The sequence below is a fragment of the Sorex araneus genome, chromosome 7 (genome assembly GCF_027595985.1).
Source record: "Sorex araneus isolate mSorAra2 chromosome 7, mSorAra2.pri, whole genome shotgun sequence".
NCBI lineage: Eukaryota > Metazoa > Chordata > Mammalia > Eulipotyphla > Soricidae > Sorex > Sorex araneus.
Genome location: NC_073308.1, coordinates 30691087 through 30709943, shown reverse-complemented (window position 1 = coordinate 30709943; position 18857 = coordinate 30691087). Strand labels below are relative to the sequence as shown.

The 18857-nt window shown below is 37.8% G+C and overlaps 1 protein-coding gene across 1 annotated transcript in view; it reads right to left on the bottom strand.

The window, feature by feature from the left end:
• The window catches only part of LOC129406443 (complement factor H-like), a 37388-nt gene extending 19165 nt beyond the window's left edge, over positions 1 to 18223 (bottom strand). Inside the window, exons 1-4 of the mRNA XM_055144208.1 lie at positions 18088 to 18223; positions 13299 to 13469; positions 9792 to 9980; positions 8970 to 9146 (exon numbers count right to left, since the gene is read on the bottom strand). Coding sequence (XP_055000183.1) covers positions 8970 to 9146; positions 9792 to 9980; positions 13299 to 13469; positions 18088 to 18145 — 595 coding nt within the window. The 5' untranslated portion in view covers positions 18146 to 18223. The remainder of the gene's footprint in view (positions 1 to 8969; positions 9147 to 9791; positions 9981 to 13298; positions 13470 to 18087) is intronic.
• Between the last annotated feature and the right edge of the window lie 634 nt (positions 18224 to 18857).

Below are 18857 nucleotides of genomic sequence, written 5' to 3'. Positions count from 1 at the left end.
TATGAGAGTCACTTTCCTTCTTGTTCTCTCTCTCCTTTTTGTTTTATGCATTATAGTTTTCAGGACAGGTGCTAAGACATCATGATGTTTGTTGAAGGCATTTGGTATTTTTACCAGAATGGTAAGGCTGTAGCTTTTCAATAGGGTGGAAGCTTGGAGTGTGGATTTGATTGCTGAGGCTTCTGGAAGTACAGAGGGGGGTGGTGGGGGTAGCCCATCTCAACACTAAGAAAGCCTGGAGATTTTAGTCACAAAACTCGCATACCAAAATTTTCAGCAGATTTTTGTCTTGGTGAGATCTGTCCTGAGGTGGTGGAGTCAGGCTTGGGGTATGGAGGCAATTTTGGGTTGTAGAAACAAGCGGCTGCATGGGACCCTGGGTATTCACAGGGGAACCCACACTCCCTGCAATTTACCCTGGTCTCTTCAAACATGCGTGAGTCCAAGCTTAACTGCTAACTTTGATCTCTTTTGACATTTATTTATGAGTCCCTGAGGCAAGGTCATTGGTAGAGCTTACAGGGCAATTCTGGAGTTGGTTTGTGGTGGAGACTACCAGACCATGAGTTTAGAAAGTGAGGGGAGGTAGCTCATCCCAAATTGAGGTAGCCTGGAGATTTCAGTCACAAAATCTGTATGCCAGAATTTTCAACAGATTATGTCTTGGTGAGGTCTGTCCTGAAACAGTGGAATCAGGCCAGGAGTATGGCGATGATTTGGGATTATATAAGCAAGTGGTTGTGGGGGTTCTGCTTGGGCAAGCCACCAGTCCAACCTGCCACCCTATGATTTATTCCACTCTGTTCAGCCATGCCCGGGTCCAAGATGAACCGTGGCTTTTGATCTCTTTCGAGTTTTCTATGGGTCTCTGAAATAAGGCCAATAAATGAGCTGTTACAACTCAGCTGGAGATGGTTTATGAATGTGACTTCCACATACCTAACTTTCGGCCCTTTATTTTCTCAGTAAACTTGTTTCCAAGTGGCTGGGGTCTAGCTAAAGGAAGAGAAATAATTTTGGGGTATTAGGAAGCCCAAAGACACCATCAGGCTACTCTTCCACTTGCCCCAGAGGTACAGGTTGACCTGTTCTTGGAGTCATATTCCCTAGTTTGATTATCTTAAGAAACCCAATTGCCACATCTCAATTTAGACCCTGATCATATCAGCTTAGGCTCTTCCATAACATCCATTACAGGTTTTGACACTAAGCATGCAAAATGTTTGCTTGGAAATTCTTTTTCTTTTTATAATTTTTAAATTTTTAAAATGCTTAAATAATTGCTTAATGCCATGTGAATTTATGCTTTTCAATCAATTTGATGAATATCAGCACATTCATTCAACTATCTTCTAAAGCCAAACTTACAGAATGCCATTCTACTTCTGAGCACATTCTTGTCAGTTACTACTTCTCTTTCCAGTACTCAACATTTATTTAATAATATATGGATCAAAATATTTTGAAATGATTAAAGAAAAACATCATAAATAAAAATTCATAACTTGAGATAATGTAGTTATGACAGAGAAATTTTACGGTTATATTTATATAAATGAAAAAAACTATGACTACTGATTAACCAAATTCACTGCAAAAAAGTAAAATAAGAAAGTTGGAAAGAATCCCATTACACAGCCAGTTACTGAAAGCTTTCTAAATCAATATATAGTTGACAATATAACTTGTTCATACAATTCAAGCATCCATCAAGAAATAGCCCAAATTATAACCTCAGGGCACCTCCTGAATTACTAGAAAAAGACCAACAAAGGAAACCCCACAAAGCAGAAGGGGAAATATATCAAAACTTAGGAAAATTCAATGAAATAGAAACAATTCTATAGATAACAACAAAACCAGCATTGGCTTTTAAGTACAAGAAACAAGATTGTGAAACTAGTCATTCTAATTCGATTTAGAAAGAAACAAAAGATAGACAATTCAAAAATGCCATATCAGAAATATAAGAAGTTCCACAAAATACAACAAAAAATTTCACAGTATCATTCAAGATTCTATAAAAAAGATTTGCCATGAAATTGGAAAACCTGAAAGATATAAATATTTTATCTTGGAATTCTTTAATCTCTCAAGGCTAAGTCAGGAGGAATCAGCATGCATCATTAGTTATTAATGAGGAAATGAAAATAATAATTGAAAGTCTCCCTCAAGTGTTTGGGAAATAATACAGAGATTAGGACACATTATTAGCTTGGTCCAGATGCAAGTTCAACTCCCAGCCCTGAACAGTCTCCCTAGAGAGCTTTTCCCACAGTCCTCTGGAGTGTCTCAAGTATCTTTAGCCTCATAGGATCTGGTCAACATCAGGTTTTCAGAGTTTTACACTAAACTCCCACCATAGCTGACGATGAATTGCCTGTGAGACCCCTGAGTCCCTGAGCTTCACCATTTTTTTTAGCTTTTTGGTGATGCACAGGGGATAGTCCTGGCTCTGCACTCAGGAATTAGCCCTGGCGATGCTCAGGGGACTATATGGGATGCTGGGAATCAAACCCGGGTCGGCCGCATGCAAGGCAAATGCCCTACCGGCTGTGCTATCATCTCTCCAGCCCCCTGAGCTAAACTTTTTACGCCCAGTTTCCACCCAGCAAAAAAATAAGCAAATCAAAACAACCAACAAAAAGTCATACTAAAAATAAAAGCCCCATTCAAAAGGTTTTACTAGACAATTTTTCCAAACTATTAAAGAACTTTTTCTTTTTTTATTCTTAAATGTCTTTCAGAAGGTTAATGAAACTGGAATTATCTGGACACATTTTGTTTTGCTTTGTGTCTGGATCCCACACCCCTACGTGATCAGAACTTACTCCAGGATCTGCTCTCAGGAATTACTCCTGGCATTAGTCAGGGAACCATATGGATTCCTGAGATTGAACCTGGTTGGCCACATGCAGAATGCCTTACCTGCTGTACTGTCTCTCCAGCTCAGCCTCTGAGGCCATTGTTATCCTGATATCAAAAACAGACTGAAGCAGTATATAAAAGAAACTTAAAGAACAACACCCATGATGAACATAGGTGGGAAGATCCTTAACAAAATCAAGATGAATGAAACCCCACCCCACAAAGCATTAAAGTAATAATAAACCACGATCAATTCGGACTGACATCAAGGACACTGGTTTGGTTAAGTACATGCAAATCAATACAGTATATCACACCAATAGGAGCAAGGAAACGTGGATTTCGTCCAATGTTTCTCTGCATCTATGACTTTAATCATTCCTTCCTTTCAAAGTAAAATACCCATTTATGACAAAAACCCAGAACAAAATGGTGAGAGAAATTTTCCTCAATATACTCGAAGACATTTACAAATTTAAGCTAACATAATACTCAATGGTATAAAATGGAAAGATTTTTTTCAAAGATCAGGTCAAGGAAATGGATTTCCACTCTCATCACAATTCCACCTAGCTTCTAAGTCTTTTCACAGCAACAGGACAAGAAATGATATTAAAGGGAATCCAGAGAGAAAAATGAATCACACTTTTTGTAGGTAACATAATATCACACTTATAAAAAACCCTAAAAACTATGAAAAACTCGTAGAAATAATATATCTATGCAGGAAAGTGGCAGAAATCCATTGTATTTTATATGGTAACAGTGGAAAAGAGAAAAATAAAAATAAAGCAATGTCATTCACACTATGTCCTAAAGAAACTAATACCTGGAAATCCACTTAGCTAAAGAGATGGAAAACATTAAAAAATAAGTATCAATCATTGAAATAGAAGAAAATGCAAAGAATTTGAAACACATCCACTGTTAATAGATTGAAGAATTATTATAGTTAAATGGTCATATTACATAGTGCTATATCTATCAATAGTCAGTGACTTTTTGTAATTATTTCAATTGATTGATTGTCACACCCAGCAATGCTCAGAGGACACTCCCCCTCTCTGCACTCAGGTATAAACTCCAGGCAGTGTTCAAAGGACCATATGGGAAGTTAGTTGTTGAACCCAGGGCAATTAAAAGTTAGATAAGCATCGTACTCATTGTAGTATCTCTCTGGCCCATTGTAGGGCATTTAAAAAAAATTATTGAATCATCCTGAGATAGTTACAAGCTTTCATGTAACTATCAAACTATCAAACTCATATGTGAGCTATGAAGAAACTTTGTAGGGAATTATCCAATGGCCAAACTATCAATGATCAATGATCAAACACCCATCCCTCCACCAGTGCATATTCCCAACCACCAATATCTCCAGTATATCACCTTTTTCACACCCTTGCCCTGCCTCCATGATAGACAATATTCCCCATACTCTCTCTCTACTTTTGGGCATTATGGCTTGCAACACAGACACTGAGAGGTCATCAGGTTTGGTTCATTATCTGCTTTCGGCACTCATCTCCCATCCTGACTGATTCCTCCAGCCATCATTTTCTTAGTGATCCCATCTCTATTCCATCTACATTCTCCTCTCTGCTCTTTAAGCAGGCTTTCATATATGGGGCAATCCTCCTGACCCTTGTTTTTATTTATTCATTTATTTATTTATTTATTTATCTATCTATCTATCTATCTATCTATCTATTTATTTATTTATCCATTTATTTAATTGTTTATATTTTATTGAATCTCCTTATAGAAAGTTACAAAGCTTTCAGGCTTATGTCTCAGTTACACAATGCTCAAACACCCAGGCCTTCACCAGTGCACATACTCAACCACCAAGAATCACAGTAAAACTCCCCTTCCCACCCCAGCCTCCCATCCCACCTGTGTAGCTGACAAATTTCGCTTAACTTTCTCTTTACTTTGATTACATTAAATATTTCAACGAAAACCTCACTATTATTGCTTGGAGTTCACCTCCCGCCACACCAAACTCAGACCTGCTGGAAGGAAGCATTTGATAATTTGTTTTCATTGCTGAGAATTAACAAGACCTCATATCCTCCTGGCCCTTGTATCTACTGTCCCTGGATGTCAATCTCATGTAATTGTTATTCTGTTCTTCAAAAACTAGAAATTGAGCTTCCATATGACCCAACAATACCACTTCCGGGAATATATCCAGAGAATGCAAAAAAATACAGTAGAAATGACATATGTACCTAAATTTTCATTGCAGCACTGTTCACAATAGCCAAAATCTGGAAGCAACCCAAGTGTCCTAGAACAGAGGACTGGTTTAAGAAACGTTGGTAAATCTACAGAATGGAATGATACCCAGCTGTCATGAAATTTGCTTATAAATGGATAGAAATGGAGAGTATCATGCTAAGTGAAATGAGTCAGAAATAGAGGGACAGACATAAAAGGACTGCACTCATTTGTAAGATATTTTAAATGATATAGAAGTTATAAGTTAAATGTAGTAATGAATTTCTCAGAAGAGCCAAAGCAGTTTCAGGAAAAAGAAGATGAGAAACTTTTCTTTACCCAAATTATCTTTTCTTTACCCAAATTATCTTTATCAGGGAAATGCATGTCAAGATGTGACTTCCCACCAGTAAGACTAGGGCTTGTAAAAAAGATGGGAATAAACCAGTTTTGACAAGAATGTATAGAAAAGGAACCCTCATCCGCTGCTCATGACAATGATTCTTGGTTCAGCCTCCTTGGAAAATAATCACAACCGGCAATTCCACTTCTTGCATATATCCTAAGGCTTCAGAAACACGATTGCAAGAAAAGACATTTGCACTTTTGTATTTAATATAGCGTGATCCAGAATAGCCAAGTTCCAGGAACAGCCCACATACCTAAAACCAGAGGAGTGGATAAAGAAACGGAAGTCCGTATGCACAACAGAAGACTGCTCAGCTATATGAACTGGTGACATCCTGCAGTTTGCTGCAATGAGGATGGAGGTAGATGATACTATGGTCTCAGTCTATTAATAAAACATTTTATTTTGGTTTAAAGATGCTAAGTTTTATTGATAATATTCAATTTAAATAATTGTTGTATTCCATTTTTGTTTCACACATAAGAAGTTTTATCCCTTTTCCAATGCACTATCCTCCGGCAGGGTCCCCAGATTTCCATCCAACCCCAGCCTGCCTCTGTGGCTGGCACTTTCCCCCTATCTATTGTCCTAGTGCTCCCTTCTCTAGTTTATCCTACTCACCCCTCCTCCAGTGACAATCTTCCTACTGAAGACCACTTCTACCCCTCGTCTTTCTCGACTTTGGCCCTTTGATAGTTCTCTACATGGTTTCCTCATACCACACAAATGAGATAGAGCATTCTAATTTTTTTCTTTTTGAGTCACACCCTTAAATTCACAGCGGTTACTCCTGAATCTGCACTCAGAAATTACCCTTGCTGGGAATTGAACCTGGGTGGGCCACATGCAAGGCAAATGCCATACCCGATGTGCTAGCGCTCTAGCCCTGAGATAGAGTATTCTGTGCTGAAACTGTGTTGATTGGAATAAGTCAGCAGGAGGACTTACACAGTGGGAATTCTTTTACTTTAAAAGAAGAATTAAGGCATGTGTTAAAAAAGTAATACACAGCTGAATTTCATGAATATAGTGAATTTATTTCAAGAATAAATTTTTTCACATGCGGAATATTTTTTAAAAAAGCTGAGGAATGCATGTGTTACTTCCCTACTATATTTGTTCATGTCCTGCAGATTAGAGAGATCATTCTTTCTTCCCTTCTCCCTTGATTAATTTCAATGAGCACAATACTCAAGATCTATCCATATAAAAACAAACTGTATGATTTCATGGGGTTCTTTTTCAATTTTTTTAATTGAATCACTGTGAGATACGATTCCAAAGCTTTCATGTTCGAGTTTCAGTCATACAATGATCAAACATCTATCCTTCCAACAGTGCACATTCTTCACTATCAATGTTCCCTGTATACCCTTCTGAATTTTTCCAAACTCGCCCTGCCTCTGTGGCAGACAATTTCCCCCTTACTCTCTTTCTAATTTGGGGCTTTAAGGTATACAATGTAGATACTAAGAGGCTATCACGTTTTGTCCTTTATCTACTTTCAGCACATATCTTCCATCCCGAATGATCCCTTCAACCATCACTGACTTAGTGATCCCTTTTCTATCCCAGCTTGCCTTCTTCCCCAATCTTCCTGGTCCTAGTGTCTACTGTCCTTGGCTGTTCATCTCATGTTATGTTATTTTATATTCCATAAATATATGCAATCATTCTATGTCTGTCCCTCTCTTTCTGACTCATTCTACTAAGCATCATACTATCCATGACCATACACTTATAAGCAAATTTCATGACTTTGTCTTTCCTAACAGCTGCATAATATACTGCATAATTTCATAAGTTATGAAAGAGAAGAAAGAGATATTAAAAACAGTCACTTTCATAATAATACCTATGAAAATCAAGTACCTTGGAATCAATTTCATATTTTCTTATACAGAGTTTACTTACAGTCTTTGAGAGAAATAAATTCTATAAGCCATACTAGGATTTCTAAGACTTCCTATGATCCTCCATATATGAATCCTCCTACTCTACATGTTTTTTCCCTGTTGGGAGAAGTTGCATGAAAGTAAGTCTTCCTGGGTGGGGGGTTAGGGGGGTTAGTTGGTGAGGGGGGAGGTTTACTCTGGTTCTTGGTGGAGGAATATGTGCACTGGTGAAGGGATGGGTGTTTGAGCATGTGTAACTGAGACTTAAGACTGAAAGCTATGTAACTTTGCACATGGTGACTCAATAAAAATGAATAATTTTTTTTTAAAAAAAGAAAGGGGCTTGGGCATTAGCACAGCGGGTCGGGTGTTTTCCTTGCACGCGGGCGACCTGGGTTAGATTCCCAGCATCTCATATGGTCCCCTGAGCACCACGAGGAGTAATTCCTGAGTGCAGAGCCAGGAGTAACCCCGATGCATTGCCAGGTGTGATTCAAAAAGAAAAAAAGAGAGAAACAGAAAAAGAAGTAAGTAAGTCTTCCCTCACACTTGTAGAACCAACCCAGCTATAGATGGCATCCTCTTTGCTTTCTCAATAGCAATGCTGAATGCTGTCGTCTTCCTTTCCAGAGGACTTAGAGTTGGCACTTTGGGTGCAAATATTAGACATCTACAAATGCTTGGCATTTACAGTGAAAAATGAGCCAGTTCATGGCACGAGGATTGGGTGTGAGTCAGGTGTGCAGGGAAGTAGGTGGGTCCATGAGTGAGAAGAATCAACAGGCAAGGGTATCCATCAGTCTAGGAAGTGGGGTTTCCAGAAGCTCAGAAAACTGGTTAGTAAGATCCATTAGTGGGTTTGAACCTCTTTTTTGAATGCCAGAATCAGTTTTCAGCAACTGTGTGAAAATATTTCTGCTAGAGTCTCTGAATCCCACAATGATAGTCATCAGGGTGAATGTCAGCAAGCGGTTCATTTGCAGAAGTCACTCCTATCCTGCCGTCTTGCTTATCTGAGTCTTTCTACAGATTTCAATGTTTTTTTCTATTTTTCTGCATTCTTGACAGATACTTATCAAGAAATATATGTGCTATCTAGTCATACTCAGAAAACACAAATTTAAAATAAGAAAGGTATATAAGCAGAAAAATAGTACATATGTTTGAAAATGAAACATAAGTTTAAAATTAAGAAATTTCCATCACTGTATCAATGTCATCCCGTTGCTCTTTGATTTGCTCAAGTGGACAACAGTAACATCTCCATTGTAAGACTTGTTACTGTTTTTGGCATATCGATTACACCACGGGTAGCTTGCCAGGCTCTACATTGTGGGCGAAATATACTCGGTAGCTTGCTGGACTCTCCAAGAGGGGAGGAGGAATTGAACTTGGGTTGGCTGCATGCAAGGCAAACGCCCTACCCACTGTGTTATTGCTCCAGTCCAAGGAAGTTTTATAAGCAGAAAAATAAGAAAGTATCAATTGCACATATGAACTATGTGCAATTGATACAAATTAATTTAAAAACATAAAAATAAATGTAAATTTGCCACTCAGACCCCTTTACTTACTGATTTGAATGCATTTGGGAGGTGGGGACCAGCCATTCTCTGTACATGTCATGAGTGTCTGCCCATTTGGAAGACTAAAGCCAGGATTGCACTCAGGTATCATCGATTCACCTTGGAAATATGTTTTTGATATCCATGACCGCTTTCCATTTTCCAAATAATTGAAGAGGCATTTTCCTAATGATTATTAAAATGAAAATAAAAGTTTAGTAATTTCACATCAGTGTCAGCTGAGGATTCATAAGTGTAGGAATTATCTAATGCTTCTTACAATACAATAATTTTTTTTTTTGCTTTTTGAGTCACACCTGGTGATGCACAGGGGTTACTCCTGGCTTTGCCCTCAGGAATTACTCCTGGCGGTGCTCAGGGGACCATATGGGATGCTGGGAATTGAACCCAGGCTGGCCGCATGCAAGGCAAATGCACTACCCGCTGTGCTATCGCTCCAGCCCCTACACAATATTTTTTTAAAGACAAATTAATTTTCACTATTATTTATATTTTCTTTTTGTAGTTAAAATATGTATATGTTACAGTCATAAATTTTCTATTGATATTTCTAGATAATTTTCCACGAAACAATCCTGGTACAAAGACCTACTTTGCCTGTTCAACTCTGGGATGTGGGGAAAAGGTTGAAAGAGCTGGAATGCAGGCCTGGCATGTACTAGGTTCTGGGTTGCATGCCCCATCCTGCATAACCTTCTATAGACTGGTATCCCTGAAGACTGCTGGGTAAAAATTCTCCACTCCCATCCCCATCATATCTCATCTCTTTGTCTTATTGCAAAATACACAGTCAAAACAACATTTACTCACTGAGGCAAGGCACTTCTGGCTTCCATCCTGTTTCTGTGCACTCGATGTATTCCCAGATGCGTTTGGAAGGCGTCACAAAATTTTCATGACAGATATAGAAGTACCTTTTTCCTACAGGTGCTGGAAACTCTGGTTTGTATTTGTCAGATAGGTATCCATGTGTTATGTTTGGAAATTCACAAGGTTTGACTTGTAATGTAAAAAGAAATGTAACTATAGTCAGAGCTTTAAAGGAATCAATTAGATATCTTATTATGCATAAAGTATATTCTGTATGTTTACACTTATTTCCTGGCTTTTAAGGACAAGAAACGTTATAACATTTAATTGATAGAGGTATGTGAGCGTGAAATCCTTGCTAATAAAGGTATATTTTTGGGATTAGAATGAGCTTCAGTGATAAATCTTGTGTCTTGCATGTTAAGGGTCTCTGCTTGATCACCAAGGTTACACATACACACATACACACACATACCTGTTCAAACATATGTGTTTATGTGTATCTTATGAGACATGTAATGCATAAACTTTTTTTAGACTCTCCAAGATAAAAATTGCTCACATATATTTAATGAATTCTCTTTAAGCCTAGTCCCATTCTGCTTGTGTGATAACAATATTTATTTTATCATTCACAATTTCCTTTTTATGTTTTTTGTCATCATTAGAAATCATCGGTATGTCTTTTACTCTAATACAAAGCAATGTAGGCAGATAGCAGGGTTTATTTGCTGTGCAAACTAATATCTATTCGCTATTTCTTTTAATTTTCAGAAACAACATTAAATGTACAGAAAAAGAATATTTGGTTGAACATATTTCCCTGAGCAGTATTTCTGGGGCTGAAAGAGAGTATATCACATTAGGTGCTTCCCATGCAAATGACCAACCCAGGTTTCATCTCAACATTCCGTATGATTCCCACAATCCACCAGGATTGATTCTTGAGTTAGGAGTAACCCTAGAGTATCATCAGGATTGGTTCAAAAAAGACAGGTGTGGAAAGGAAAGGAAAGGAAAGGAAAGGAAAGGAAAGGAAAGGAAAGGAAAGGAAAGGAAAGGAAAGGAAAGGAAAGGAAAAGAAAGGAAAGGAAAGGAAAGGAAAAGAAAGAAAGGAAAGATAGAAAAAGAAAGAAGATTTCTATCCATAATCAAATCAATGAATGAAACCATTAATTAATTTATTAATTTATAGAAGTATTATTCTTGCTTTGTACATGGGGGGATCTTTTTTGAGAGGGTAATGCAGAGAGAATTATAGGTCACAATTATCAATCCTCAGGACTTATTCCTGGCTCTAGCTCAAAGAACATTCCTGGTAGTGCCCTGGGAACCATATTTAGTGCTGGGAATTAAGTAAAGTTGGCAGCATGCATGCGACTCCTGTACCTTCACTGGCCCCACATAATATTTTTTAGTTTTCAGGTATCTAATATAATGAGAAATTTTTTTAATATTGCAGTTCGAGAACAGGCAATTTCTAATTTCTTATTTTCAAATGAGGAATATCATATTTATTGAGTTATTCTTATACACTGAACTGTGAATTTTTATTGCATTTCCTCTCTTCCATTAAATTACTGGAGAAAATAAATAATAAAGTAGGCCTGAAAACTTATCAAAAAACAATTTACCAAATATCTTTTAAGTATCTGACATATTTATAATGAGTTAGGAACTTTCTAATAAACTACCGACCTGGCAGTCTTCCTATGTTGTCCACAAGAATTTCACAACTCTCTTGTGAAGAATCCTGTTGATATTGAGATACAGTGTGGTGCTGTACCATTTCAAAAACCAATCATAATGAATAAAATAAATCCCTGATAATTGTCTCATACTGATAATATTTTCTTCAAATTTATTCTTTGTAAACGTATCTTGAACTTATGCTGAGTTAGTTAACATTTTGTCTTTTACTTAATAACTTCATTACTACATGTTTTTCAAGGGAGATCCAAATTAATAATATTACCACTTCTCAATAAGCTGCGAAATATAAAGAAAAGGAATATATTTGTACATGTAGAAATGAATTTCTATCACCTGAAATGAAATATATCAATGATAGTTTTAGGAATATCACAAGGCGTGATTTTAGGGAATTCTCCATCTTTCACTCTCATCCCTTGACAAAGTGAAGACTAACTGCACTTCTCTGTATTGGTGGTGGTCTGAGTGACTCACTTCTTGAAAATTTATGACTCGGGGCCCAACGGAGAGTTTAAGAAACTGGAACACATGCTCTGCATGATGGAGGCCTAGGTTCATTCTCTGGTGCTTCATGGTAGACCTGATCATCAGGGGCATCCCTCAAACACTACACCTGGAGTAACCTTCAAGTCCTGCCTGCAAAATCCAAAATCAGATAAGCAAAAGGCAGTTATGCAGTTGTAGTGTCAGAATTTGTCAGTATTTGTTCTGGACTCATTTGTCCCAGATTTGGCATGGAAGTTTCCTCTCCTATTGCAGACCACTAACCCTAGAGAACATCAGCTGTCCTTCCAGCAACCTATGGCCCTGCCATGTAGTTAGCTGCGGATATTTCCTGCCCAAACCTTGTGAAAATGTCATCCTAGAAGCTGGTGCTCTTGCCTAGCCAAGCTATTTCCTAATTGCAGCCTAGACCACAACCTGTCTGCGACCCAAGAGACTGTGACTTAGAAATAGCCTGGTAAGTCACTTCCAAATTCTCAAGTCACAGAAAGGCTGAGGGAACATAATTGTTCTTTTGAGTCAATAGTTTGGTGGAAAATTCAAACCCAGAATAAGTAGCCAATGCATAAATGTTAGATAGCACTATGATTACCCAGAATCTTTCTTGTATGTTTGTGTTCTAATGTAATTATATTATATTAGAGAAATAGATATATCCAATCCTAACATCGGATAGCAATTTTAAGAGTTTTTTTACTTTTAACTTTTTTGTTCTTTTGTTTGGGTTACACCTGGAAGTGCTCAGGGCTTCCTCCTGGCTCTGCACTCAGGAATTATTCCTGGTGGTACTCCGGGGACCACCATATGGGACGCTAGAAATCCTGCCTTGGTCAGCTGCATGCACAGCAAATGCCCTGACTACTCCACTATGGCTCGGCTCTACCAAAACTTCTCTAATATTAAGATGTGCTCTTGATCCTCCTTAGAATTCGCTGTCTTGAAATTCAAAGAATTCTTCTAAAACTTCTATTTTCTAATAAAGAGCAGTTAGGGAAATATTTATTGTGCCCATATTAACTTTTGTTCCTTAGGTTTTTGGGTTTTTTTGTTATTGCTGTACCACATCTTGCAGTGCTCAAAGCTTGCTCATGACCCTGTGCTCAGGGATTTCTCCTGTGAGGGTTCGGGAGACGATCTTCAGTGCCAGGAAGCATGCCTGGTTCAGCAGTGTGCAGGACGAATACACTTACCTGCTGGACGAATACACTTACTTCTGGCCCCATCTATCTGTTTTTGTGCTTAAGAGGAAGTGATTTCATAACTAAGTGGTAAATAAAAAGTGGAACTTACAAGAACATCTTGGACTTGGTTCCCATCCTGCCATTGTGCATTTTATTGTTGTTTCCCGAGTTGTAGGGTAAAAGTTATTTATGCACTCGTATGTGACTAAATCTTCACCTCTATATGTGGATTTTTTAGGTCTGATGATTCCATTTTGAATATAAGGAGGAGTACATGTTACTTTTGAAGAGGAAAAAAAAGATATGTGAACAGTAGAAATCAGTATTCATTGAAATAATCAACTATATAAAATATAATGTAGTGGGTGGAATTTTTTGTTCGTATCTGCTAAAAATAAACACAGCCTCAGGTATTTCCTGCTGTATTACTCAGAGTTTCAACATTCTTTTGGACCTGATGTACCATTCCTCTCCTGGTCTCTTGAATCTTTTCTCTTTCACCATCACAATTCCCTACAGGGCAAGAAGCTCAGTATAATATCATGTCAACTATTCTTTCATTCCCTTCTATTTCCTTAACTTCTGTAGTTCTCATAAAGCTGTTAAAATCATTTACGTCTTTTCCTTCCAGGCACGTGGTAAAATTGCATCTTCCTACTCATGTGAAGTAGGTATGACCAAATGACTAACCCAGAACCATGAAATGAATGTGCAAGTCAGATGTCCCCCTTAAGGAGGAGGTCCTTTCATGAATTTTTAAGTTGTCTCTCATTCCTTATAATAGGAAAAGACATTTTAGAAAGGTGTCTATTCTAGCTTATGGAAATAAATTGATAAGATAGCTTTATTCTGTTTATTGCAGTAATATAGTGAGCAGATTCCCTTACAAACTACATTAGAAGTGAACATAGGTAGAAGTAAATTTTCTTATTAAACTTCTTAGATTTGAAATATATATACATATGTACATTTATAACTGCTGTTCCTTATTACAATGAGCTAATGTAGTGAAGTGTGTTTGGAGAAACTATTATTGCAAAGAGTAAATAATAAAAATTCTCAAGCAATGGCTCAACTCTGTGTTGTGCAAATATGGCCACAAAAATGCATAACCAAATGACAATGTTCTAATAAAACTCTGTTTATAAAATTGATGGGCTGATTTTACCTGTGGGTGATGGTTTGTATCCCTTCGACTAGGTCATGATAACTAATAAAACCTGTGTTTTATAAATTACTTAGAACACTCAACTTTGCTCTGATACTAATGAATCTCATTGTAATATTCCTTTGCTAATAAATTGTCTTGTCATATAAATATTATGCTGCAGAGTTCTTATATGGGTGTCATACTTTATTTGGGACTAAGAGCTGTGATGGGAAATAAGTATTGCCTGAAATCTGTTTGCAAGCTCCTCGTGTACTTCTTTTTGCATTTCCCAAATGAAGAGACTTATGGCCTCCTTCATTTCTTCAAGGGACCTAACACAATGTCTTCTTTGTCAAAGGGTCTGTCTTGCTTTCACAGAAAGCAACTGAAATGTATTTTGTGACATGTTAGATGAAAGAGGAGTTTCCTATTCATAAGAGGCTCCTTGATATCTATAAATTTAAACTCACTTCACCAAAAATAAAACACTGTTAGATGTTTTTCTCATTTAGAGTAAACCACATAAATTTTAATTCAACGTTCAAAAGTTACTATGAGGAAGAGAATATTAAAGTTCAGTACATTCCCATTCGGTATTTTGTCTTTTTAAAAAAAGGCCCACAATGTATAGTTTTGAGTATTTTTCGACATGAATAGCATATAAATTTTAAAATAAAATGTTTTATATGATTATAATCTTTGATGTGGATGCACAAGTGGCAATAAGCCACATTTTAAGTTCCCTTTGTTTAAAGCACTATGTTCTAAAATGTAAATAACATGACTAAATAAGTAGGTGAAATACCTTGATCTTCAATTTTTTGGATGTGTTCTGTATTCCATGTTGGTTTCAGACATATACATTTCAATCCCTTTTCCAGTGCACTTTCCTCCACCAGTGTCCCCAGTTTCTCTTTCAAACCCCAGCCCACCTCTGTGGCTAGCCCTTTCCCCCTCTCCATTGTCCTAGTGTATCTTTTCCTAATTTATCCACTCATCCCTACTCCAGTGCCAATCTTCCTACTAAAGACCACTTCCCTCTCGTCATCTCTGTTGCCTTTGGGCATTTGATGGTCCCCGACAAGGTTTCTGTATATCCCACATATGAGACAAAGCATTCTGAGATGATACTGTATTGAGTGAAATAAGCAAGAGGGAGGAGGACTGATACAGAGGAAATTCTTTCATTTTTTTAAAGTATGAAGGCATGACTTACAAAGTACTTTATACCTGAATTTCAGGTATTCCATGTTCGAGAATGAATTTGTTCACATGTGGAATATTAAAAAAGCTAGAGGATAATAACTGAATAGCAGTAAAAGAACTAAATAAATAGTGAAGTGAATTATCAAAATTTTGACCAGAGGTATAGTTCAGGGGGTGGGGTGCTTGCCTTGATCGCAGCTGACCCAGGTTCAATCTCCAGCATCTCATTGGGTTTGAGCATGCCAGGAGCGATCCTAATTTTTTGGGGGAATATCAGATATCTTCCCAGAAGGAGGGAACCAGTCAGCATCCTCATCAGAAATGAGTTGACTATCTTTTTTCCTCACATTCTCGCCAACACATGGCATTGCTGTTTTTTTTTTTGATGAATACCAGTCTATGTTGTGAGCTGGTATCTTGTTTTAATTTGTATTTCACAGATAATTAGTGGGAAAAGTATTTCTTCATATGCATTTGGCCAGTTGTATTATTCTATGAGAAAATCTCAAAGAAATTTCCAAATTATTGATGGGGTTAGATGTTTTTTCTTGTAAAGTTCTACTGGAGCTGATTATATGCTAGGTAGTAAACTTTTGTCAGACAAGCGGTGGGCAAATAATTTTTCCCTTTTTGAGTTAAAGATGCCACTCTGTCTAACATTCACTGATTTAAAGAAGGCCTTTGACTCTTTAGAGACTGAAGCGGTCATCGAAACCCTAGCCAAACAGGGTGTTCAAACTCAGTACATCAGGATCCTCTGTGAGTTGTATTACAGATTCACCACCGTGTTCCCACCATTCTACAAAGAAGTGATCATGGATGTAAAGAGACCTGGCACCTGAACTGTGCAGGAGGAAGAGAGCAGCGTGGTACACCTTCAAGAGCGTCAAAGAAGTGGTAAAGTGGACGAAGAACTTCTGGCTCCGGACACAAATTTTCAACTCTACCGTTCTCCTTGCACTAATATAAACCGCAGAGACCTGGGCCCTAAGAAAACAGGATGAAGAACCCTATTTGGGTATCCCAAAGAGGAATTGAAAGTGCTTTGCTTGGAGTATCATGTTTCACTCAAGTGAAAGAAGGAATCTGGAGTTCAACCTCCGTTGATGATCAAGAATCAGGGACCCTGTCTCATTTGCCAAGGAGTCAAAAATCAGATGGGCCAGACATCTAAGTCGATTTAGAGATGACCACTGTACTAGAGCTGTTACCGACTTGATTCCATGGAATTCAAAAGACAGAGTGGCCGCCCACCTATGATGTCAGACTTCTTCGTCAATACCCTGAATTAACTGTTTGAGGCTGTTTGTGCTCCTGGAGCAAGCAGACGCCATTGGGCTACACTAGCACGCGACAGGGACAAATGGAGATGTTACTGGCGCCCGCTCGAACAAATCAACGAACCACAGGAGGACAAGTGACACAGGTGATTTCTGTGGTCTGTCCTTGTTTTCTGATTATGCTTTTCTTTGAGTACAAAAGACTACTTTGGATGATAAATATATCCTATTGTAGATTAACTGGTTTCATAATCTATTTCATATTGGCAAATGCATATTATATTTTCTTTGTACATTGGGGTAAGCATGCAGGCATTCAGGAAAGCACCCAGCCCAGACCTCCACATCCTCCAAACCCCATGAAATAAATTAAGGGAATGTAAAAAACCAAGACCCAAGACTACAAAAATCTCACCTTGTGCACGCAGAAATTCAAGACTGATCAGACCTACCCCCAGCACCATTGCAGACCCCAAAGAGGCTTGATCCTTTACAGAGAGGAAAACCTTCAGCAGGGGGAAAACACTGCTATAAGGACACAAAGGAAGAACACCAAAATCTTCAAAGCTCTTCCTCTTTACCAATAGCTGTTTAGCTCTCATAGCCATAGAAAACTCCAGGCCATGGCAAGCTGAAATATCTCTCTCTTGGCTACAGTTTAATAAATATGATTTATTCTAACTTCAAGTAAAATTCATATTTTTGGGTGCCTTCCAAGAGGATTTCAGAAAGTTGCCACACTTCAGCCAACAATTCTTGAAGAAATATTCTGAAGAATATTGATATAAAAGTAAGTTGTCTTTGGAGAAGCCCAAGATTTTTGGCCTGAGTGCACTACTTTATTTTTCTCCTTCCCTCCCCTTTCTAAACGCATCTAAATGAAACTCCTCTCTTCCTGAGATTCTTTTCTGAGAGTAAAATCGAAGGACCCAAAAGGTCTAGGGCTTGCCTTGAAGTGGGATTTGCTGTGGCCTGTGGGCTGATTGGCTCTCGCACACAGGAACCTGTGCCCCAATCCTTTGAGTTTCCTTCCCCGCCTGACCATCTGCTGCTGCAGTCTCACTCCCATCCAAGTTTTCTGTCAAAACTTGGCAATCGTTCATGACACCATCACTTTCTAACACTTATCTGGCATGAGAGCAACAATAATCTCAAAGAAGAGATATTCCTCTCTGCTTGCATCTTTAAAAATATAGACATGAAATTAGATAAGACACAAAGTTACAGAGAAGCTAAGTGTCCAGATATATGGTTGAACTGACCTTGCCCGTAAGCACAGGATCCCCACCCGATGAGGATGACACTGAGCAGAATCCACATTTCAGCTGTTCCCAAGAACCGATGAGTCTGAGCAGACAAGTTGTGCTCCTTGAGCTTTGACTACGTTTGAGGTCAGAGGTTTGCTGCTTCACTAGAGGCAAGGGCAAGCTCGAGTCTGATTTTAAGTGCAGTTCCAGGAACTCAGAAAGCTCAGGCCACTTAGTAAATATCAAAGTTCATAGAACTTTGCACAAACTCTGCTCCTACGTACTTTCCCAATACTTCATGTTTTGACAACTTGCATTAGAGAAAGAACTTGCTTCAGAGATTGATTTCAACAGGCATAGAAATTAATTTTTAAATCATTCATTGCTTAAAATAGGTGAATTCTTTCTTCACCAAGCAAATTATACATGAAATGTTTTGAGTTCATGGCAGTATATTTTCTCTTATATATTATTTACCTTTACACATTTAGTTCCTTAGACACCTATGAAAACCAACCATTTATTTAAACACTACTTGACCAACATTTTTATAATAAATAAACACTATTTATTATTTTGCTGTGCTTTTATTTTTAATTAAAAATGTAACTTTTCAAAAAAGAAATGCCAGCACTTTCTGTATAGCTCTTCTCTTTTCCGAACTTTGCCTATATTTCCTCACATAATGTAGTTCTTTTATCAATTTCCAATAGTTTATTGTTTCTTCAGTTCAATAATTTATATTCTTATATTGTATGCATCCGAAGGCAGTCTTCTTGGTCTTG